Source organism: Lontra canadensis, unplaced genomic scaffold (assembly GCF_010015895.1).
Source record: "Lontra canadensis isolate GAN:19392208 unplaced genomic scaffold, GSC_riverotter_1.0 scaffold7, whole genome shotgun sequence".
In the NCBI taxonomy this organism is placed as follows: Eukaryota; Metazoa; Chordata; class Mammalia; order Carnivora; family Mustelidae; genus Lontra; species Lontra canadensis.
In genome coordinates this window covers 28,037,209-28,062,901 of record NW_022631001.1, presented here as the reverse complement: position 1 = coordinate 28,062,901, position 25,693 = coordinate 28,037,209, and the positions used below count along the sequence as shown (strand labels likewise).

At 36.6% G+C, this 25,693-nt stretch overlaps 2 protein-coding genes across 2 annotated transcripts; both read left to right on the top strand.

Annotated features, from left to right (window-relative positions):
• The first annotated feature begins 6,590 nt into the window (after positions 1-6,590).
• On the top strand, positions 6,591-14,973 carry LOC116864873 (olfactory receptor 52Z1-like). Its single transcript, XM_032852688.1, has 3 exons — positions 6,591-6,603; positions 9,123-10,064; positions 14,837-14,973. The coding sequence occupies exons 1-3, from the start codon at positions 6,591-6,593 to the stop codon at positions 14,971-14,973; spliced, it is 1,092 nt and encodes a 363-aa protein (XP_032708579.1).
• A 6,183-nt stretch (positions 14,974-21,156) lies between these two features.
• Positions 21,157-23,873, top strand: LOC116864872 (olfactory receptor 51I2-like). The gene is made up of 2 exons (XM_032852687.1): positions 21,157-22,069; positions 23,800-23,873. The coding sequence occupies exons 1-2, from the start codon at positions 21,157-21,159 to the stop codon at positions 23,871-23,873; spliced, it is 987 nt and encodes a 328-aa protein (XP_032708578.1).
• Positions 23,874-25,693: the final 1,820 nt, after the last annotated feature.

Here is a 25,693-nt window from a genome sequence, read left to right as displayed (position 1 = left end):
AAGATACTCACTGGATTTGAGAAGAGTAGAGAACATCAGTGAGACCTTAACACAAAGATAAAAAAATAACCAATTAGAGTTGAAGAACACAATAAATGAAATTAAAAATACACTTGATGGAAAAAATAGCAGGCTAGTAAAGCAGAGGGATGAATTAATGACCTAGAAGACAAAGTAATGGAAAGTAGTCAAGCTGAGCAAAGGAGAGGAAAGAAAATTAGGCAAATTGAGAATAGTTTCAGGGAGCTCAGGGACTCCATCAACCATAATGACATCCACATTATAGGGATCCCAGAAAAAGAAGAGAGAAAAGAGGGGGGGCTGAAATTTTATTTGAAGAAATAATAGCTGAAACTTCCCAAATTTGTGAAAAGAAACAGATATCTAGATCCAGGAGGCACCAAGATCCCCCCAGAAATTCAGCAGAAAGAGGTCCATATCAATACAAATAGTAATTAATATGGCAGAAAGCAGTGATAATGGAAGAACTTTAAAGGCAGCAAGAGAGGGACACCTGAGTGGCTCAGTCAGTTAATCATCTGCCTTCAGTTTAGGTCATGATTCCAGGGTCCTGGGATTGAGCCCCAAGTCAGGTTTCCTGATAGGTGGGGAGCGTGCTTCTGCTTCCTCCTCTCCCTTTGCTGCTCTCCCTACTTGTGCTCGCTCACTCTTCCTTTGTCAAATAGATAAATAAAATCTTAAAAAAAAAAAAAAAGCCAGCAAGAGAAAAGAACACAGTTACCTATAAGAGGAGACCCCCATAAGGCTATGAGCAGATTTTTCAGCCAAAACTTTGCAGGCCAGAAGGAAGTGGCATGATATATTCAAAGTGCTGAAAGGGAAAAATCTACACCCAAGAGTACTCCTTTCAGCAAGGCTATTATTCAGACTAGAAGGGGAGATAAAGAGTTTCTTAGAAAAACTCTTGAAGTTTTTCTTTAAGAAAAAGTTCATGATGTTCATGACTGCTACACAATCCCTACAAGAAATATTAAGGGGTACACTTGAGTAGAAAGGAAAGACCATAAGTGAAAGTATAAAAAGCAAACAAACAAAAACAAAAAAACACAAAATCAATAAAAATAAGTATTTTTATACAAATAAATCAAGGAATCCATAAGACAAAAGAATGTAAAATATCACACCATATACCTAAAACATGGTTTCTCTCCACCATGTTTTAGGTATATGGTGTGATATTTTAGAAGACTAGGTTCAAACTTAAACAACCATCAACTTAATATAGTATGCAATATGCAGAAGATGGTAACCACTAATCAAAAACCAGTAATAGATATGCAAAAAATAAAAAGAATCTGAGTGTATTACTAAAGAAAGCAAACCAACCATGAAAGAGAGCAAGAGAAAAAGATCACAGAAAATCTATAGAAACAACCACAAAACAAGTAGCAAAATGTCAATAAATACATATCTATCAGTAATTACTTTGAATGTAAATGAAATAAATGCTCCAATCAAAAGACATGGGATTACAGAGTGGATTAAAAAACAAGACCCACCTATATGCTGCCTAAAAGAGACACATATCAGACTGAAAGACACCTACAGATTGAAAGTGAGAGGATGGAGAAATATTTATTATGCAAATGGATATCAAAAGAAAACTAGGGTAGCAGTACTTATATTGGACAAAATAGACTTTAAAACAAAGACTGTAAGAAGAGACAAAGAGGGACACTATGGAACAACAAAGGGAACAATCCAACAAGAGAATATAACAGTTGTAAATATTTATACACCCAATATGGGAGCACTCAAATATATAAAACAATTAGTAACAAATGTCAATAATGTAACTAATAATAATACAATAATAGTAGGGGACTTTAATACCCCACTTACATTAATGGACAGATCATCCAAAGAGAAAATAAAGGAAATGGTGGTCTTGACTGAGAAACTGGACCAGATGGATTTTTTTTAAAGATTTTATTTATTTATTTGACAGACAGAAATCACAAGTAGGCAGAGAGGTAGGCAGAGAGAAGTGCGGGCGAAGCAGTCTTCCTGCTGAGCAGAGAGCTCGATGCGGGGCTCCATCCCAGGACCCTGAGATCATGACCTGAGCCAAAGGCAGAGGCTTAACCCACCGAGCCACCCAAGCGCCCAAGGACTAGATGGATTTAATAGACATTTGAGAACATTCCACCCTAAAACAGCAGAATATGCCTTCTTTTTAAGTGTACATAAAACATTCTCCAGGATAGATCACAGATTAAGCCAAAAAGCACATTTCAAACACTTTTACAAAACTGAAATAGTGTAATTCATCTTTTCTGATCACAACCCTATGAAAGTAGAAGTCAACCACAAGAAAAAAATCTGGAAAGGCCACAAATACATGAAGTTAAATAATATGCTACTAAACAATGAATAGATCAACCAGAAAATAAAAGAAGAAAAAAAATACATGGAAACAAATGAAAATGAAAACACAAAGTTCTAAAATGTTTGGGATGTAGCAAAAGTAGTTCTAAGAGGGAAGTTTATAGCAATACAGGCCTACCTCAAGAAGCAAGAAAAATCTCAAATAAACAACCTGTTTTCCCACCTAAAGGAGCTAGAAGAACAAACAAAACCCAGACCCAGCAAAAGAAAATAAAGATTAGAACAGAAATAAATGATATAGAAACTAAAAAAATTAAATTAAATTAAAAAGAGGGGCACCTGGGTGGTTCAGTTGTGCTTGGGTGGCTCAGTCGGTTGACCATCAAACTCTTGGTTTCAGCTCCATCATGATCTAGGGGTGGAGATATCAAGCCCTACATGGGACTCTGTGCTCAGTACAGAGTCTTCTTATCCCTCTCCCTCTCCTCCCCACCTCCTGCTCTTTCTCTCTCTCTCTTTTTTCCTATCTCCTTCTCTCTTAAACAAATAAATAAATAAAACCTTAAAAAAATAAGGAACTTAAAATAAATCCAGATAAATGAAACTAGGAGCAGGTTCTTGGTAAAGATCAAAAAATTCATAAATATCTAGCCAGATTCATGAAAAGAAAAAAAAAGAAAGAAAGAAAGAAAGAAAGAAAAGAGACAGAAAGGCCCCAAATAAAAAAAAGAAAAAAAATCACTAATGAAAGAAAAGAAATAACAATAAACACTTCAGAAATACAAACAATTGCAACAAAATATGAGAATTTATGTGCCAACAAATTGGATAACATAGGATCAATGGGTAAGTTCCTAGAAATATATAAATGACCAAAATTAAAGCAGTAAGAAATAGAAAATTTGGACAGACCAAATTAAGAGCAATGAAATTGAATCAGTAAAAAACAAAACAAAACAAAATAAAAAAACAAAAAATAGAAAGCTCCCACCAAGAAAAGTCCAGGACCAGAGGGTGTCCTAGGTGAATTATACCAAACGGTTAAAGAAGAGCTAATATCTATTCTTCTCAAATTATTCCAAAAAATAGAAGAAAAAGGAACACTTCTAAATTTATTCTATGAGGCCAATATCACCCTGATACCAAAACCAAATAAAGACACCACAAAAAAAGAGAACTGCAGGCAATATCTCTCATGAAGAGAGATGCAAAAATCCTCAACAAAATATTGGCAGACCACATTCAAAAAAAGAAAAAAATATATATATATATTTTTTTAATTTGTTTTAGATTTTCTTTTTTTTTTAAGATCTTATTTATTTGGCAGAGAGAGAGAGAGAGATCAGAAGTAGGCAGAGCAGCAGGCAAAGAGAGAGGGGGAAACAGGATCCCCGCTGAGCAGAGAGTCTGATGCAGGGCTTGATCCCAGGACACTGAGATCATGACCTGAGCTGAAGGCAGAGGCTTAATCCACTGAGCCACCCAGGTGTCCCTCAAAAATATATTTTGAAAAATCATACACCACAATCAAGTGGGATTTATTCCTGGTATGCCAGGTGGTTCAATATTCTGAAAACAATCAAAGGGATATATCATATCAATAAGACAAAGTATAAAAACCATATAATCATTTCAGTAGATGCAGAAAAAGCATTTGACAAAGTATAACCATTCCATCCATGATAAAACCATATCCATTCACGATAAAACCCTCTAGCACTGGAAAGTTGGTGTAGAAAGAACTTACCTCAGCATAATGCAGGCTTTATATGAAAAACCCACAGCTAACATCGTACTTGATGGTGAAAAATGGAAAGCTTTCCCCTTATGGTCAGAAATACGATAAGGATGTCCACTCTCACCACTTTTATTTGACACAGTACCGGAAGTCCTAGCCACAGCAATTAGACAACATAAAGAAACAAAAGGCATCCAAATTTATAAGGAAGAAGTAAAACTCTATTTGTAGATGACATGATACTCTATAGAGAAAAGCTGAAGGACTCCACCAAAACCCTAAGGATTCTGCCATTAGGACTGATAAATGAACTCAATAAAATCACAGAATACAAAATCAATGTACAGAAATCCTTGAAGAGAGTCCAGGCACTAATTTCCCTGACATCACTCACAGCAACATTTTTCTAGATAGGTCCCCTGATAAAGGGAAATAAAAGTAAAAATAAACTTTTCAGACTACATCAAATAAAAAGTTTCTGTACAGTGAAGGAAACAATCAACAAAACTGAAAGGCAACCTACTGAATGGGAGAACATATTTGCAAATGAGTTATCAGATAAAGGGTTACTATCCAAAATATATAAAGAACTGATAGAACTCAACACCACCCAAAAATAATCCATTTAAAAATGGGCAAAACACACGAACAGATATTTTTGTAAGGAAGGCAGCCAGATGGCCAACAGACACATGAAAAAAGATGCTCAATGTTACTCATCATCAGGGAAATGCACATCTCAACTACAGTGCGATATCACCCACAGCTGTCAGAATGGTTAAAATCAAAACCACATGAAGCAAGTGTCGACAAAGATGTGGAGGAAGAGGAAAACTCTTGCACTTTGGTGGGAATGCAAACTAGTAAAGCCACAGTGGAAAACAGTGTGGAAGTACCTCAAAATATTAAAAATAGAACTACCTAAGATCCAGGAATTGTACTGGTGGGTATTTATCCCCCAGATACAGAAATATTAATTCAGAGATGCATGCACCCTTGTACTTATCACAGCATGATTCACAATATCTGAACTATGGAAGCTGCTCAAGTGTCCATCAATAGGTGAATGCATAACATTTTAGGATTATCTATATCTACATATAGATGTAGATATTTAGATATATCACATGGCTAATAAGATATCTCATTCAGCCATAAAAGAATGAAATCTTTCCATTTGCCATGACATGGATGGAACTAGAGAGTATAATGTTAAGTGAAATAACTCAGAGAAACACAAACACCCTATAAGCTCACTCATATGTAGAATTTAAGAAAGAAAACAGAGGAGCAAAGGGGAAACAAAAAGAAAGAGAAAGACAAACCAAGAAACAGACTTATAGAGAACCAGTGGGTAAGGGGTAGGAGGAAAGGTGAAATACTTTATGGGGATTAAAGAGTACACTAATGATGATAAAAAGAAAAAAGTAAAAGAAGATAAAAGAAAAGAAAAGCTGATTCAAAAGGGCATGATTACAGCATGTTTCCAACTGTATGACATTGTGGAAAAAAATAAAACTATGGAGACAGAAGATCAGTGGTTGTCAGAGGGCTTAGGGCAAGGTGGAACACAACAGATTTGTAGGGCAGTAAAACTGTCGTGTATGATACTGTAATTGTGCATACATGGCATTATATACTTGTCAAAATCCATACAAGGTACAACCTAAAGGGAGAGGTCTTACGTAAACTACTGATTTTAGCTAATAAAAATGTGGCAATGCTGGCTTATGAATTGTGACCCATATATCACAGCAATGTGAGGTGTTAATAGGAGAAACTGGGTGGGTAAGGAGAAGGGATCATATGTGGGCTCTGTACTTTCTGATTTTTTTTTTTTTTGTAGACCTCAAACTGCTCTATAAAACAATATATGTTAACTTATAAACTTTTATTTGAGAAATGGGAGTTATTCAAATATACTGCCATGCTTTTTCCTTCGAAAAACCTCAAAATATCTCACTAAAGGACACTTTGTCATGCATAGACATGTATTGAAATAGTCTCAATAGTTAGGCTTTGTCTTAAAAGACGTCCATGTTCCAGTAGATTAACTCAGGAAACCTTATTTTCTTAGTACTGTTTAAGGGCTACATAGTGAACTAGCAAAAAAGTGCAGAGATGTTGCTCAGAGACTTGGCTGGACATGGAAAATTATCAAATGCTGTTCAAAATTGTGAAATATAATTTCATATGTATGAAAGATAGGTTCAGTCAGCTAATCCATATACTGACTGTGGGTCTCAGGTGCCAAAGCGATCACTCAGCATGTGAAATACCCAAAAGACTTCTTGTCCCAGAGGTTAGTCCTTGAGTTGCTGTTGTAAAGATCTATGTACAATAAAGGTATAGATATTTATTTGCATGCACACACACACACATCCTCTAAATCCCTATAAACAGACATGACATTTTTACCTAACACCTAAGAATATAACTGTGGGAGGTGCTAAGAGGAAATTCAAGATCTGCCTTTTTATGTTCCCAGTGGTTTAGAAAAACCATGCATCTGAAAGGTAAGTTAGAATAGTTTCATGGTTAAAACGGTGGGTGCTGCAGTTAGGATCCCTGATTTGAAAACAGGCTTCACACACCCCTTAGTAATATGATTTTAGGAAGGTCCTCAGGTATCTGAGTTGTCTTCTGTGTAAAATTAGGACACTAACAATAGTTATTTCTTATAGTAGTTGTTACCATTAAATTGGGTAATCCATGTAAAGTGATTAGCATATGTTTTAGGAAAATGCTTAGCACATTGCAACCATTAATATGTATTTCCAATTATTATTTTTACCATTACTGCTACACTGACCATCCCTGTGCTGATATGTGATATGACTTCTAACCAAATATGGTGATATTTTCGGTGTGGTTGTTACACAGCAAAGTCAGGCACTGTTGAGAGACAATCAGATAAAAGAAGCAAAGCCTGGTGATTGGTATTAAGGAGGGCACAGATTGCATGGAGCACTGGGTGTTATATGCAAACAATGAATCTTGGAACACTGCCTCAAAAACTAATGATGTACTGTATGGTGACTAACATAACACAATAAAAAAAAGACAAAGAAGAAGCAGCAGCAGCAACAGCAGCAGCAGCAGCAGCAGCAAAGCCACAAACTTACCAGGCTAATGAAATTGTGGTGTCTCCATATTTTTAACAGGATAACCATTCAAAAAAATATCTCTCAGAGTTGCATTAAAAACAATTTCATCCCGGGGCGCCTGGGTGGGTCAGTGGATTAAAGCCTCTGCCTTCAGCTCAGGTCATGATCTCAGGGTCCTGGGATCAAGCCCCTCATCGGCTATTTGCTCAGCCTGCCTCTGCCTGCCTCTCTGCCAACTTGTGATCTCTCTCTCTGTCAAATACATAAAAAACAAAACAAACAAAAAAACAATTTCATCCCTTCCATGTGTTTGCCCTTTGATGAAAAATTTTGTCTTTTCTTTCTTATTACAATTTCATATGAGAGAGAGAGAGAGAGAAGACAGTGTGAGGGAGAATAGAATAAATATGTGTTAATTATGAAATTATGAATAATATGTTATAATAATAATATGTTAATAATATGAAAATATGCCCTATTTATTGTGAAGGGTAGAGATAATCTGAAAAAGGTTTCAATTAACAATTACAGGAATAATAGACATAATGTAATACAGTGTAGCTTTCAATCTAAGTGATGGTGTGACAGGGCCACATGAAAAGTGTACCCTTTGCAGATTCTAGACTTGTCTATCACTTTGAAACTTCTCAAGATTTGCAGTCAAAAGCATTTCTACACATACTTTGTGCTTTTGCCAAAAGTATTGTCCTTAAATACAAACTTGACTAATTGAATTAATATTTTATTGACTTGGGAAAAGAATAATTTTATATTGGAGGGACTTTTTAAAGAAAGCTATTTTTATTTTGTAATTTTTTGATACATTAAAAGTAAGAACTATTGTTACTTTAAAAAGTTGCTAAAATGTTATCTTATTCTTTGGTTGGTGAGTATGAAAATCGAAATCACTCTGCTCTGTAGATGGGTCTTTCAATGAGAGCTATTGAATGATAATGGGCTTTGACATCTTCAGTGACTGTCTTGTTCTGAAAGAGAACACTCTGTACTCTGGATTTTTAGTGTCTTCCTTGATTCCACTTCATGATCCTTGAGAGTGCTTGTTAGGATCTGAATGATATTACAACTTTGGCATAGTAGTTTAAACTTCATGTTTAAATATTCATTGTCTTCACGAGTACAAATGAGAGGCAGATGAGTAAAACTTTTTCTTTACTGTAGCAAAAGTGTAGGGTAAGGAAACATCTTTCATACTATCAGGATGGGAAACAAGAATTGGAAGCTTTATACTGGCCCATTATGTATCAATCTGTCAACCCATGACCTCCCCTTAAGTTTTTTGTCAAAGAATGGAATATTAACCATCTCCAGACTTCTGTGTAATGTTACAGAGAAAAAAGAAAGAGAAAATGACTTTTCTGTATTTAATTATTTTTTTTTATTTTTAGGCAGACAAAGATTGTATACATAACATGGTTAAAAGTTCAAAAGACATACACATACATGATGTGGTTATAGCAATTAGGTTTACACAAATAAAGATTTCAACCCTTATTATTCTGATTGATTGATTGATTGATTGATTGATTTTCAGAAAGAACTAGATACTCCATAAAAGAGAGGTGATTTCCTTATAATCATTCAGGATTTGTTTTTGCGGGGGGGGTTGTGTGTGTGTGCTTTGTTGGTTGCTGTTCTTTGAGTTTTGTTTTATTTTGTTTTGTAAGCTCTAAGCCCAAAATTGAGGCTTGAACTCAAGACCTGGAGATTGAGTCACATGCTCTACCAATTGAGCCATCCAGGCACCCTTATTCAGATAATTAATAGCTTTTCTCAGACCATTTTATTTTCCTTCCATTTCATCATGTCAAAATTAATGGTTAGGTTGTTACTAGGACAAGAGAATAAATATTTGTTTTCTACAAATATTTAGTGTGCACTCTACCCATTTTCTCTCTGTCATGTAACAGACTTGGGACACCTGTCCATAAGACCATGTAATTCTACATCCACTCACGTCACTGCCTTTCTGCTGACTGGAATCCCAGGATTAGAAGACTTCCAAATCTGGATCTCCATCCCCTTCAGCTTCATGTACCTTTTGGCTGTGATAGGAAATGGCCTGGTTATGGCAGTGGTGGCTTGGGACAGGAACCTCCACGAGCCCATGTATCTCTTCCTGGCCATGCTGGCACTCAATGATGTTCTCCTTTGTACTGTCACAGTGCCCAAAATGCTTATTATCTTCTGGCAGGGCCCTTCCCCATCAACTTATCCTGCATGTCTCACACAGATGTTTTTTGTTCATGCTCTTTTCCTCTCTGAGTCTGCTGTTCTCTTGTCAATGGCTTTTGATCGCTATGTGGCTATCTGTGCACCACTCCATTATGCAACCCTACTTACAGGCTCTCTCATCAGCAAGGTGGGCCTGGCTCTGCTGGCTCGGAGTGTGGCTGTGGTCACCCCTGGTGTCCTCCTCATTTTCCGGCTGCATTTCTGTCGGAACAATGTCATCCACCATACCTACTGTGAGAACATGGGCATTGCGAAGTTAGCCTGTAATAGCTATGCCCTTAATAGCATTTATGGACTCACCGCTGCTCTCCTCACCACAGGGCTGGACTTTGTGCTCATCTCCCTGTCCTACTGGCTAATCCTGAGAACAGTCTTCCAGCTACCTTCCAAGGAAGCCCGGACTAAGGCCTTTGGAACATGTGGAGCTCATATATGTGTCATCTTGATATTTTATACTCTGGCCTTCTTTTCCTTCTTTACCCATCGCTTTGGAAATCATGTACCCAGACATGTCCTTATCCTCCTGGCAAACCTCTACTTACTGGTGCCACCTACCATGAACCCCATTGTTTATGGGGTAAAGACAAAGGAGATAAGGATGCGTGTCCTAGGGCTCTGTAACCAACCAAAATGACCCAAGTGTAATGAAGCAAGAAAGAATAGGTGAGTCCAGGATAGAGGATCAGACTTAAATGTCAAGTGTGAATCAACCCAGGCAGATCTATCCCCCAGAACACCTAACCTCTGGATAGGACTTAAAATAAATTTCCCAATGCTGCCTTCCCACCAAAGGGTAAAAAGGAAGGCAACTGCTCTGGTACCATCAAAGGGTATCTCAACATATTAAGGTAATAATCAGTGGAGTCACAGTAACAGCATAGGTGACTGAAATATCCCTTTTGTACTACAAAACGCCTCTCTTAATGTCAGTTTGCTATGGACAATCTTAGTTCAGATTCCAGCTTCATCACTGCATCCACAGAATGCAGAATATACAAATAATTTAATAAATAATTTTATAAATATCTGTTAAATAAATGCATTAACATGAAATACTAAATGCTAGGGATGCCTGGATGGCTCAGTCAGTTAAGCCACTGCCTTTGGCTCAGGTCATTATCCCAGGGTCCTGGAATCGAGTCCCGCATAGGGCTCCTTGCTCAGTGGGGAGCCTGCTTCTCTCTCTGTCTCTGCCTGCTACTCTGCTTGCTCGTGTTCTCTCTCTCTGACAAATAAATAAATAAATAAAAGATCTTTAAAAAAAAATACCAAATGCTAATAATTCTATGTAACAAATGCCCTAATATGTCCTTATGTATTATATAGGGCATATTCTTTAAATACTTCCTTTACTCTTTCTCTTAGCTTGTCTGTTTCATATCTCCTTCAATACTTTGTTGCAATAAAGATATTTTTACACACAATAGAAAGTTACTTTGATTGGGTTAAGTAAACAAAAAAGCAGGATCTGAGGAGTGGCATGACATGCAAGGAATTTGAGTACCTATGACTCAGGAAGGAGAAAGTCAGGCTAATTGCCCCATCTTGGGTCAGGTTGCTAAAACTGCATGACTCTGTTACATCACTTAACATTCTGGTTAATGGGGATGAAATTTTGTCAATGAAATTCTCAAAAAAAAAAAAAAAATCACAACAAACCAGCAGGATTATGTTCACTGGATTCATTTAGCTCTTTAAATAAAAAAGCACATGTAATTTTCCTAGTGTAGCTTTTCACACCCTAAACCTTCTTGCTAATTGCATTCTATATTACCTGGGACAAAATTTATCATCTATAAATCTGTCTGGCAAAATTCCTGGAATGTAATACCTTTTATCCTATAGAAAATGTCCACCCATTGATTAATAAAAGAGTTAAAATTTTCCCGGGCATCAGACAATAAAAATGAGTATCATGAACATAATATAAACATATACATGGTCTAGTGGTTGAAGTAGTTGATGGAGTGCCTTCAAAATATTTATATTGTTATCATTCTCCTTATTAATGTATGTGGCTATTTCCAGACTCTAAATGTAGTCAGATCATTTCAACACTGTACATTTTTGACTGAATTATGTTTTTATTATTTGAGATACCGGATTGAATAACTGAATTACTAAGTGAGATAATGAAGTATTTTGTGGTAATGCTTTGTGTAGAAGACAATACCAGACACTTTAATGACAAAGGGGATAGTGATCTCTGCTATCATTTTTTCTTGCCATTGTGTTTTGCAACAAGAAGATTTCTGCAGTATCAAGAGGATTAATGTATAACCTAAAAGATAACGTTTGACATTACGAAAACAATTGCATTGCATTTTGCCCAGTGATTGGGGATTAGTATACAAAAATGAATTATGATTTGGGTTTCTGGGTCACTTACACATTCTGCAAGATGGCAGAGAATGTTTTCAAAAGACACTCATGACTTTGTCAAACAAGGTAATATGAGTAAGAGTGCCTCCTGATTTATAAATCCATATACAAATGAGAAAGACGTTTCAGTCATATTATTGTAGTTCTAGGCAAGAACAAGAAACCTACCTGTTTTTGGACCACCAACTGCTTGCCAGAAGACTAAACTTTTGCCTTCATTAAGGTTCCAGAACAAGATGTTTCTGTTCTCAACCATAGTACCAACTTGTTATTCATTCATTCATTCATTCATTCATTCATCCATTCAGATATTCAATCACTCATCTCCTCACCAATGATATTTTATGGGAAAAATGATCTTAATTTAAAAATATGTGGTTTTCTAAATGTTTTTGATAAAATATGTTATGATTATAATGTAATTATAGTAATAAATTTAAGAAGGTAACATAGTAAATAATAATTTGTGTGTCCAAATATTGCATTACCTATGTAGGCATTCCTTTAAAATAGTTTTATTCATATGCAAAATGCAAAATCTAAGGTGCAGTAAGTAGCTTAAACATATTTCTGTGAACAACAACAGCAACAAAGCCTAATACAATATTGTTTTTTTGGAGCATAGATGCTAGGAAAGGTATATTCAACATCACAGGTTGGAAATATATTTTGTAGGGTTCCTGGATGGCTCAGTTAGCTAAGCTTCTGCCTTCAGCTCAGGTCATAATGCTGAGGTCCTGAGATCCAGTCCGGCATTGGATTCCCTTCAGTGGGAAGTCTGTTTCTCCCTCTCCCTCTGCTGCTCCCCCTTACTTGTGCTTGTTTTCTCTCTCTGTCAAATAAATAAATAAAATATTTAAAAAAAAATACATATTTTGTATTTGAAGTTCTTATTTTAAAAATGATTATTAGGGGCGGCTGGGTGGCTCAGTGGGTTAAAGCCTCTGCCTTCAGCTCAGGTCATGATCTCAGGGTCCTGGGATCAAGCCCCGCATGGCATTGGGCTCTCTGCTCAGCAGGGAGCCTGCTTCCCCCTCTCTCTCTGTCTGCCTCTCTGCCTACTTGTGATCAATTGTCTGTCAAATAAATAAATAAAATCTTTAAAAAAATAAAAATGATTATCAATAGTTAAATGTTACTTATACAATGTATACCTGGTGGTAATGATCATTCTCAAAATTTTCACTTTTCCTATCAATTTTATTTAATTATTTATTACACCAAATATTATCTAATTATGATGTTTATACATCTTTCTTATTTTTAGTTGATGTCCCTTACTTGAAGTGAATGTGCTAAAAGGAGAAGGGTAATTAGAATTAGAATCAAGAAATAGGATAATATGGTGGAAACATCATAGTTGAGTTAAAACCAGACAGCAGATATAAGTTGTAGATATACTCCATGTGCCTGAAATTTGAAATCCTGATTTTAAGTTAGTAAACTCTCTTTTATTATATGACATGTGGGTTCATGACATGTCAAATCTTTTCCTTCAAGACTTTTTCTTTATATCCAAACTAGTCATTCTTTTTCAATAATTGATTCATTCCTTTCATCATTTATATATTCAATAATTATTTAATGTCACTTTTATGCCAAGCATAATATTCATGCCTACAGGCAGCAAACTCTTTGAAGAGTTTGCTATCTACCTATCTACCAAGGATAGGTAGAACAAGATATGTGAAATATATTACTAATTATTACATAAATACTGGGAACCATAACACATTTTTAAAGTTTTATTTGTCCCCTTTGTTTATTTTTTGCTTTGCACAATTATAGCTGTACCAGCTAAGAAAATTCAGTTGCATTTGCAAGTATTTTTATACAACCCTATATACAGCCAGGTGCCAGATAATTTCAGAATCACAAGGAAGATAGTTTTGTGTGTTGAAAACAGTTCTAGATAAAATTGTGAGACCTTAATCTTTAGCTGTTTCCAGCTACCACAAATTTATAAATAGCTATACCCCAATGAATTATATTGCTACATGAGTGAAATTCCTCATAGCCAAGGATACCAAATATAATATTTTTTAGATTTAAATAAATAGTATGCCCTAAATTATTAAGATGCATTTAACCCAATGGATTACAATCATAGACTTCACATCATAATATCTGGAGTGTTTAAAAATGACAGGATCTCAATTTTTATGAAATTAAAATTATTTCTAAAAATTGAGCAAGAGAAAAATATGCACATTGTACTTTTCTATTCCAGAGGAAACTAAATATTCTTAGTAGGGTATAACATGAATGTAAGTTTTTGAAATATGATGTGGATACATTGCTAGGATTTCTAACTTCTGCTTTGAGCTCTAAAATGCCTTTATGTCAAGATAAGATTTTTCTCATTGTTAAGAAAGAAGGAAAAAGTAGATATCCAGAGACACTGATATTACAAGAAAGGGAATATTAAATTCCCTGACAAATGCAGAGTATCAGGAAGCAAAGATACATGGGTTTAATATATTTAGTGAAGAATTAACAGATAAATCACCCTGGAAAAGACTGGAATTAGAAATGGAAGGGAATAGATGGAAATGATTTCTAGGACACTCCACTCCAATACATTCATATTTAAAGGGAATTTATGAAGTACATGTTAAGCTGTATAGTCCCAATGGACACCAACTCTACTATAACCACTTCTCAACATACTCTGTTGACTCTATTTCTGCTCTTTACTCTTTTGTTGGCAGTTATGATGACATATCTAGAGCACATAAATAAGTATGTATTTAAATCATTTAGATTGAAGCCATCTTTGCCTTGAGGACATGCCTACATCACAGTAGAACTGACTTTTGTGGGGAAAAGCAGATGGAGGATTCCTTGGCAGATCTGTTTCGTTAAATTACTTGAGGACACTGAGTTATCTGACTCCCAGCCTAGGGAACTTAAAACATCAGTGGTTTGGATCATGGGGCTCTTGGAGAAAAAATATGTTACTTATTTTGGCAATTGTTATCTTAATCTGTGTTTTCTCTTGCATGAGTCTCTGCTGTTGCTGGGACATGTGCTTCCAAAGCATGCAGACAGCAGATGAACCCTCCCCCCACTCATACTACTGAAACTCCTGCTCACTGCTCAGGGCACATTGCAGAAGAGGGGGCATGGGAGAGCCCATCATGAGGGATGGAGTGTTAAAGGAGGTCATCAAGAGGTGGTGACTCCCAGCTAACCCCACAGCTGGACCTCGGCAATGACAGGCTCCTTAACACAACTCCCCACCTTGGCATGGACTTTCCATTCAGCATTTCAACACGAAGAGCTATTCCAAGGACAAAGCCTTGAGAGACTAAGATGTTAAGACCATCTGGATGATCTACATGATTGAATCCCCTTAAGGCTTCTTTATGAACTGTTAAGATTCTGAAGGACAGATGTGGAGATCTACTATATTCAGGATAAAAAGGCTTTATTTAAAATAAAGGGACTAGACACTACCTTTCCTTCTCTAATGCATACATATGATATTGAAAAAAAATCAAAACTTCTGAGACTCAAACAATCCTGCTGAGGAGCAGACTCCAGAGATAGTTGAGGAGGATTCACCCCTTTTCTCCCCCCGATCCTAGATTCTCTCATTACTATGATGTTAAGAGTAAAGACTTAGAATCCAATTCCCAGTAGTGTCTTACCATGATACCACTGGGAGGCCATCTGCCTCCATGCCCTTGGGAGCCTTCAACCGTTCAAAAACTTGCCTATAGCTGAGCTTATTGGAAAAACTATAAGACTGTGAGAGAACTGAAGGCCTCCTCAGGTGAGATGGGTGCTCATCCTCATTCCCACAGAACCCGTGGTCAGGTAAGACAATGCACAGCAGAACTCCTTTGTGTCCCACTTCAATGTTACTCATTACTTTTAAAGCTCATTTTTGTATGTGTCCTATTTGTTCACTGCTTTAACTTAATGCCTATTCCATTAGGCACAGGAGTCTGGGGTTGATCCTTGTTGGAGTCCTGAAGGCTCTCTTCCTTACCTTTTTCCGGTTCTACATCGGACACTAATGGGAGGCACACTTACATGCCACACAGACAGGCTGACTTCAGGGGAGTCTGTGTTCACTGTACCTGGGTAATGTCAACCTTAAAAATAAAATGGCCAGTTGTTTTAGCAGCAAAATGAGTTTATTTAGGAATAGCAGAGAACTTACAAATTTAGACAAGCAAATGATGTCAAACCATAGGCAAGTCTGAGAAGACCAAGGGAAAGTAAGCTTTTATTCAGTTTTAGGAGGACATTGGGGAGGACTGCTTTGTACAAAAGTTTATGGAGCAGAAAGAGATTTCGAGGTTGTGGCAGATTACCACTGGCTGCAGGCAGTGGTTAATGTGTTGCTACTAAAACAGGGAGGGATTGTCTTTCTTTTTCTTAAAAGCAGGAGAAGGAAGAAATCAGAGAGGGGGACAAACCACGAGAGACTCTTGACTCATGGAAACAAAGCGAGGGCTATGGAAATGGAGATGGGTGGGGGATGGGGTGACTGGGTGATGGATTATTAAGGAGGGCACTTGCTGGAATGAACACTGGGTATTATACACAACTAATTGATCATTGAACACTACATCTGAAACTAATGATGTACTATATATTGGCTAATTGAATTTAAATTTAAAAAAAGAGTAGGAGATAAAATTCCTATGAGAAAAGTGTCCTCCCCTGTCAAAACAATTTCCTCTCCTTGCTGATTATGCAAACACAACATGTGGCAGGTACATGAGAGCACCCCTCAGAACCTCCCAACTCCATTGTAAATGTGGGTTCCTTTTCCTCATTGTCACAGTCCCAACAATTATGTAATGATGCTGTGTTTCATTCTAGACTTAATCATCCAGATGTCAAGGAACCACATGACTCATTTTTTTTAATACACACGTATTTTTATTATTAAACTGAAGAAGTACACATGCAAGACTTGCAAGCTTGGACTCTGGAAAAATAATGGCAGCACATTAACCTCGTGCGAAACGTAAGATGACATCCTTCTTAACCAATCTCACCTCTCTGATTTTAGTTAGTTTATTCACTGAAAACTTGTAAGACTACAACAATCTGTACTGGCAAGAGTTTGGAGAACATGTGTGGGAAGGGATTTAGCTATACCCACAGTGTCTCTGATAGTTAAGGGCCAACATCAGCCCTCTGCCACTTTGGGATAGCAACAGGATCCATGTGATCCATGTTCCTCTGAAAAACTCCAGGACTGTAAGGTAGAAAAGTCATATTTTGTTTTGTTTTGTTTTGTTTAAGTTTTTTTTAAAAGATTTTATTTACTTATTTGACAGACAGAGATCACAAGTAGGCAGAGAAGCAGGCAGAGTGGAGGGGGGGAAGCAGGCTCCCTGCTGAGAAGAGAGCCTGATGTGGGGCTCGATCCCAGGACCCTGAGATCATGACCTGAGCCGAAGGCAGAGGCTTAACCCACTGAGCCACCCAGGCACCCCAGAAAAGTCATGTTTAAAAACACTGATGAATCCAGTAAAATATTAATCAGTCTTCCTTAATCCACAGATTGATACAATTGTTATCCTGAACTTGTCCTCGTGAAGAAATCTTTACATTTTTATTTATTAAGAGAATGATACCGTTTTACAAACTATATAAGTTAATGGAGATTGCCTCTCACATCTCTAAGCCAGGATGTCATGTGAAGATGATTATTGCACTTTTTCAATCAAATGTGACATAAGATATCTTTTAAACATATGTTCATTTGGCTGAGTTCATTAAGGTGATCATTCATTATATTTATCTGGAATTTGTTTCAAGACAGTATCTCCTCCTTTTATCTTCTGTGTATGTGTATGATAACGTATAATCCTGCACTGCCTTTAACTTTGATGTCCTGAGTACCACATTTACTATGTTTCATTTCATAATGTGGGTACTGATGTTCATTCTGATTACTTATTTATTTAAGAATGGACCACTCTGAAGGGTACCACTTTCAGGCAATCATCTTCTTAGATATTTTTCTGCTCAAACAAGTTCATATCCAATCAATCACTGCAGCATTTACTATCCATTCCCTATGTATCCTCTCTCCTTTACTGAGGATCAATAGTCAACACACTTCATCTGGAGGAACACCTGTATTCCCACCTTGTGTTATCACATAGGCACAGAGAGGAGGACGCTGAAAATTATTCTTGCAGAGGCTTTCTTTTTCTGATTGAATATCATCAATGCTGTCGTGTTGACTATCATCATCATCAACACTGTCACCATTATAATTAACTATATCAATTCTTATTTATATTTAAAGTGAAAGTATCTTCAGCCCATCTCCACAGCATTTAAATATTTGAAGTATTGCAGTCTTTCTTAGTTAATATGATATGAACAGTTCAGCCTCAACCTTACTCAACATTAATATATGTTTCTCTGTGGCTTTTTCCCTTTTCTTTCTTTTTGTTTTTCTTTTTCTGTTTCTCCATATGTTTCTGCCCATGCAGTCAGGTAAACAACAGTCTCCTCTACCATAAACATAGATACAGTGAAAAAACAGGTTAACACATGAAAAAAATCAAAGAAAAGATCTTGCCCAAGTATTCTATAATTAGTAACCCAGTGTAATTAAAAACTAGCCCATATAATTCATTTGCTACTATCCACAGCATCAAATGTTAATTGCATAGCATTTCTCCTAAGTGATCTGCATTAAGATCCTACTTAGGATAGAAAAATACTGCAGATAATAGTGCAAAAGAAAGATTGATTTATGCCTTATAAAGTGGTGGAAGAAAATAGCTACATAAGGTTTATGGACTTTGGGAAAAACCCATGGTTCTCATGGGAGATAGACATGATTTTCATAGGGAAACCTCAGAAGAATTCAGATACTGGCTGGTAGACAGACAGACACACACACACACACACACACACACACACACAGAGTTAATTAACGACCTGCTCCTAGACATAATTTTAGGAATATTTCTTTTATGCTTATGATCCCAAGTACTGACTTACTATCTATGGTGGAAAATCAGGTATCTTTCTTGTTCCTAACAGAAATTCCAGGAAAGGAGAGGTCTTAAAAGGTCATCCTTATCCACAGATTTCATTTCCTTTACAGATCTGTTTGTATAATGAGACTGAGGCCACTGGAACACTCCTTCCTTTTGATCTTGGTTCACTGTACTCTTTCTAAAGATGCAAATTTGCTGGGACTCACCAGGTTTACAAAATGATCAATGGAGATATTAGGTGTAAGCAAGCAATGATCAGTAAGTCTCTAGGGAATGCCATGCCCTGATAGGAAGAATTCATGGGATCTTGTTTATGAAATGTATGGTGCTTACCTCCTAATTGTTTCTGTAGCTAGCAACACAGACTCAGGTGACCTATTTGCTTTCTTTGATATAGCATAGAAACATGTGGCACTCTCCTCAGAAATATTCTTAATAACCAATATTTCTAAGAAGATCCTTCGTACCAGACTAGGTTATATATTCTTAATATGTATCATCTCATCTACTTCTCACAGAACTCATATGTTATAGACATTATTACTGTTACTATCCATAATGTGAAGGTACAAACCTTGGGCTCAAAGAGGTAAAATTGTTTGCCCAAGGCCATCCAACCACTGAAGCCAAGCAAAACCCCGTGTTTTCCTTTGTACTGAGATGGTCCATTTAGGAAATCAGTCATAGTATGGCAAAATTAATAGATTGTGTATTTTCTTGCCTCCACTGAATTCAACTATCTTTCAGCTTAATTGCTATTTCTGAAGGAAGTCACTTTCTTTCTAAAAGCTTGATACTTCATCAGAAAAGTAAGAGTGAATAAGAATTTTTTTCATAGGGGTCTCATATATTTTATGGAGATGATCTTTAAAGTTGTTACAGTCCCAGAGATAAAGTCCCTTTCAGCAGAATTTAGCTATTGTTATCCATATACAGCTTCCCAAACAGGGGAATAACCTTACTGAGAATTATAAAATTTTCTCATGCAATTAATTGACCACAGAGCAACTAGAATCATCTTTTAATAACATGAACATACCATTCACCCTCTCAAACACACACACACACACACACACACACACACTCATTCAAAATTAGCACTTACGTTAATTTATTTAGGAATAATATGGATTTTTTTTAAGATTACTTACTCCTGTCTTGTTTCATAATGCTTCTCATATCAAGGCTTTATCTATATCCAAAACTTATTCTGCAAATTGTTACAAATTCCAGAACTTTTCATACTCTCCTTTGCTTCATGGTTTTTCTATCTTTATGGAATTTTCCTATCCCATCACAGAACCCAATGGGGGCACTTTTTCCCCACCTTTAGGACCACTTAAAATATGACCTCTTATATTCCCTTCCAGGGAGCTTTCCCAGCACAAGATACATGTAGCTGCATAGCATTGTAATCTGGTCCGCTTTATATTTTGATTGCACAAGGCAATATCTAGGATGGGCAGTTTTGTAGGTACATAACACATTTTTAAATATTTATTTGTTAAAAAAATTATAAATTAACTAAATAGATCCTCTTGGCAAGAGTCTTTAGAAGATCATTTACTTAACTTCACATCACTTAAATACTTTAAAAATTTAAAAAAAAAAACTTAGTTCAGAGATCAGAAGCAACTTAGTCACTATCATATAGTTAGTGTCAGATGAGGAACAGAATATGGACTTCTTGGACTCCAGTCTTGTTCTTTGGTCCACACTTTCAAAATGAAGTTGAGAGAGAATAAAGATACAGGAATAATGGAGTCGGCATCATCTCCTAACAGGGCCCTGAGCTTCTGTACTGATAGAGATTCTAATGTAATCAGGGATCTGAGGCGGTTCTCTTTGCAAAGATAGGAACTCTGTGTGGATGACATCCACACTTCCCTACTTTCAGCACTTGACTCTCTTAGTGGACTGAAGAGGGAGCACAAGCATAAGAAGACCGGAGAGTTTTTTTCCAATTTGCACCTATTTGTTTAGACTTTAATCCTGAAACAAGTTTCAGGTTGCTCTCTGCTAGAAACCATACCACACTTTATATTAGAAATGTTAGAAATTAGAGACTATGTTTTTACACAATATTTCATGTCTTGTTATTTGGGGAAAATACATACTGATACGAGTTTCTTATTATGAGCTCTTGTCTGAAAGTTTACTAGTGCCTGCATGTTTCTCTTTGATTACAGCTTTGAGTAGGTGGTGAACGGAATTTATATAGTGAACGGCATATCCACAGAATGTCAGCTTCGTGACATAAGGCTCATGTTGATGGTGTGCTAATCCTGACTGGTTTACTCCGGACCCAAAGACTATTGATTACTCCAAACGACACGTCATGGTCTTTTTCAATGGTAGTACCTACAGACCCTTTCTGTTGAGTGGTTTCCCTGGTCTGGAAGACTCACATCCAGTGATTTCCATCTTGTTTTGTGCCCTCTACCTGATTGCCCTAATGGGGAACATCACCATCTTGGTGGTTATTCGGGTAGAACAGTCACTTCATGCACCCATGTACCTTTTTCTCTCCATGTTGGCTGCTACAGACCTGGGACTCTGTGCTGCCACCCTGCCCACACTACTCAAGCTTTTCTGGCTTAATATTCGTGAAATAGACTTTGATGCCTGCCTCATCCAGATGTTCTTCATTCATGTGTTTTCCCTAATGGAGTCAGGCATCCTCCTCACCATGGCTTTTGACCGCTATGTGGCCATCTCCGACCCACTGAGGTACACTACTATTTTGACTGATTCCACCATTGCCAAGATAGGTGTGGGGCTTCTGCTACGGGCTGTGGTTGTCATCTTTCCAGGACCCTTTCTCATTAAGCGACTCAGGTTTTGTAAGGCTAATGTGCTCTCCCACTCCTACTGCCTGCATCCAGATATCATTAAGCTCTCCTGTTCTGACCACCGAATAAATAGCATCTATGGCCTCATCATCATTCTCATCACCTTTGGAGTAGACTCCGTACTCATTCTCCTCTCTTATGTGAAGATTCTGATCACTGTGCTAAGCATTGCCTCCCGGGAAGAACAATTCAAGGCACTTAACACTTGTGTCTCCCACATTTGTGCTGTGCTGCTGGTCTATGTCCCTATGCTGGGGGTATCCATTATCCATCGCTTTGGGAAACATGTTCCACCCCTGGTGCACATTATCATGGGTTATGTATACCTACTGATTCCTCCTGTTCTCAACCCTGTTGTATACTGTGTTAAAACCCAGGAGATACGTACCCGTATTCTAGGTAGTCTCTTAAGATTATAGCAGAGAGTGCTTTCGGGTCACTTATATATTTCTGGAATAATCCTTATGAAATCAGCTTCTAACTTGAGTAAAGAAAACATATATCTTGGAGAAATATTCATATGTTCACAATATCCATGTGCATATTTATCTTTCACTCTTCTGGAAGTTTTTTTTTTTTTACTTTTTTTTAAAATTTTATTTTTTATAAACATATATTTTTATCCCCAGGGGTACAGGTCTGTGAATCGCCAGGTTTACACACTTCACAGCACTCACCATAGCACATACCCTCCCCAATGTCCATAACCCCACCCCCCTTCTCCCAACCCCCCTCTCTCCATCAACCCTCAGTTTGTTTTGTGAGATTAAGAGTCATCTGGAAGTTTTTTAAGGTACTAACAGTATCTTTTGGTTTTTCATTTCCCTCAAGTAAATCAATGCAGATAGATGAAAAATAATCATACAAATAAAAGGTGAGCTCTCAGTCATCTATGTTGTTAGAGAGCCCCAATATCCATGGAAACCAGCGGATTAGTTGGAAGATGTAGAGTGCAAATCATAAGGCATCCAGTAGAGGCCATGTTTTCATCTGACCCCATGCATTCTGCAATGTAACTTCTGATGATATCTTCCATGAATGTCTCTTCCATGACTTTTTCCAAGATATCTTTGAAATTATATAACTTTTTCAGCTTTCACTTGTGAAAGTTTTATATTTAGATATTACTTTACAATGTATTATCCTACTTTACCATGCACTGACTCAACCACTTTGACATCTAATGATAGGCACACATATAAAGCCTAGAAATCTAGGCCAGAAGTTAAAGAACAGACTGAAAATCTGAAATGAACTTTTGTCATGGCATGCTAGGTACTACCTCTTATCTCATATTTTTATTTGATAATTAGCATTACCCTGATTCATGAAATTATGTAACTAAACTTAAGTAAAAATAGGCTGTTGACTCCGTATCTATTGGGGAGTGTGCTGCTGAGAAGTTTTTTACAGGGAAGATACATTTATTTGAACAGTACTCACTTTAAATAGTTTTGACCTTCAAGGAGTCATTAAAATAATGGCAAGAACGAGAAATAACTCCCTCAGGTGAGTTGCATTTGCAGCATATTCTGGCAAGAATAAGAAGGAGATCCTCATGAGCCAGTACTACAACTTCCCACAGGCTACAGGGGCTTATATATTTCTCATCTCATAAGAAATGCTGATACCTTAATGAGAAATTGCTGATTTCTGTAACTTTCCTGTATTTACTGAGGAAAAAAACCAACAAATAGATTTCTACAACATTATACTTACAAAGATTTCTGGATATGACAGGAAATTCATAGTAATTTTAAATGGTTGTAAGGTAAAGTAAGGTCTTGTAAATTTACCTCATTGCCTCACGTGTGCCTGTAAACAATCTACTGCCAACCCCATACATTCTGTCTGGACACTCTGGAAAGCCAATGGAGATTTTCTGCCATGGTTATTTTTATTTGTCATTTGTCATTTTCACCTTTTTTATCATTCCAGAACTCTTTATTTTTTTAACTCAATGTCCTTATCTTACCCTGGAAACATTTTTTTTTCTTTTTCTTTCTTATTTTTTTTTTTACTGTAGAATATATATCTCTTTAATTAACATGTATCTTTCACTGAGTATCCATACTAATAAGAAACCCAGCATAAATGTGATCTACAAAATATGTATTAAAAGAATCAAGAAATAAATATACAGTCCCAAATTATTTGTGACATAATCCACAAATTAGACAAAAAAAATCAAGGTCATATCTAAACAAGGAATAAAGTACATAGTCTTAAGGGCCATAGGGGAAAGCAGTTGCATTGTTGATTTCTCTCTTGGAACTACAGGATATCTGTGATTAGACATGACTCTGTGAGATCAACAGCAAAGGGAGGCTGAGACCTATATTTGGCACATAGGAACATTCTAAATGAATATCATATTGTTGAACCCTGCCTTGAATGTTTCTTGGTGGGAAATGCAGCATAGTTTTATATTATCCAGTGTTTTCTGACTGATACTAAATAATTTCTCAAATTTGGTGGATAAAATGGTTCATGGGTTTCAATAGAAGAATTTCATGATAATTTCAGATTGATGAATTAAAATAGGTAACTTACTAGGGTGCCTGAGTGTCTCAGTCAGTTAAGCATGGGACTCTTGGTTATGGCTTAAGTCATAATCTCAGGGTTATGAGATCCAGTCTTACCTCCACCCCATGCTGAGCATGGAGTCTGCTTAAAATTCTCTCCCTTCCCTCTGTCCCATACCCCCTCATACACATATTCTCTCACTCTCAAATAAATATATAAAAAAGAATAAATAAAGTCTTTAAAACATAAAATTAATAAAATAGGTGATTTACTAAAACACTTTGAACTAAGAGGGTATGTGACTTCAGATTCAAGGATTACCTAAAGGTACAAATATAATTAACCTGAAAATAAAAATACATATGAAGATAAACTGCATTGTTTTACATCTATAACCACTGAGCAGCATCATAATTATTTGTCTTCATGAAAGGAATAATCTCACCTTACTTGTATTCTCTAACCACTGCAATAAATTGTCACTTGTCTGGCTCATCAACATTTAATGAGTCAATTGTTATTTTTCCCCTCAAGTAAACTTATAAGATAGACTCCTCTTAATTAATAATGTGTATATTTCTTTGGTCTGTTCATGTATAATTGTCACCATAAATCATAGCTAGTAATGACAGTTTTATATACTCTGCTCCAAATTAAGGTGGTTTATCCATACACATGAACAATTATCACTTGACTACTGGAAGCTGTGTCTTGGGGTTGGGATTATATATATTAACAGAAATGATCAAAGGAAAGAACATTATTGGAGTTTCCCATGAACTTTAATTGAAACATGAAAAAATGCTTAACATCATTAGCCATCAGGGAAATGCAAAACAAAACCACATTGAGATACCACCTTATACCAGTTAGAATGGCAAAAATTGACAAGACAAGAAACAATAAATTTTGGAGAGGATTTGGAGAAAGGGGAACACTCTCACACTGTTGGTGGGAATGCAAGTTGGATAGCCACTTTGGAAAACAGTGTGGAGATTCCTTAAAAAAAAAAAAAAATAGAGCTACTCTATGACCCAGCAATTATCCAAATGACCAATTATCCAAATATCCAGCAATTGCCCTACTATATATTTACCCCAAAGATACAGATGTAGTGAAAAAAGGGCCACATGCACCCCAATGTTCATAGCAGCAATGTACACAATAGTCAAAGTGTGGAAAGAGCTGAGATGCCCTTCAACAGACAAATGGATAAAGAAGATGTGGTCCATATATACAATGGAATACTATTCAAATATCATAAAGGATAAATACCCAAATTTTGCATAGCATGGATGGAACTGGAGGGTATTATGCTAAGTGAAACAAGTCAAGCAGAGAAAGACAATTATCATATGGTTTCACTTATTTGTGGAACATAAGGAATAGCATGGAGGACATTGGGAGAAAGAAGGGAAAAATGAAGGGTTATGGAATCAGAGGGGGAGAAGAACCATGAGAGTCTATGGACTATGGGAAACAAACAGAGTTTCAGAG

Bases quoted from the DNA above. Each gene is read 5' to 3' on its own strand.
- LOC116864873 (XM_032852688.1), top strand. The intron at 10,065-14,836 runs GTAACCAACCAA...CTCTTGCATGAG, and splicing joins GATGCGTGTCCTAGGGCTCT to TCTCTGCTGTTGCTGGGACA.
- LOC116864872 (XM_032852687.1), top strand. From the start codon at position 21,157: ATGGTCTTTTTCAATGGTAGTACCTACAGACCCTTTCTGTTGAGTGGT. The intron at 22,070-23,799 runs GTAGTCTCTTAA...AAAAGAATCAAG, and splicing joins GATACGTACCCGTATTCTAG to AAATAAATATACAGTCCCAA.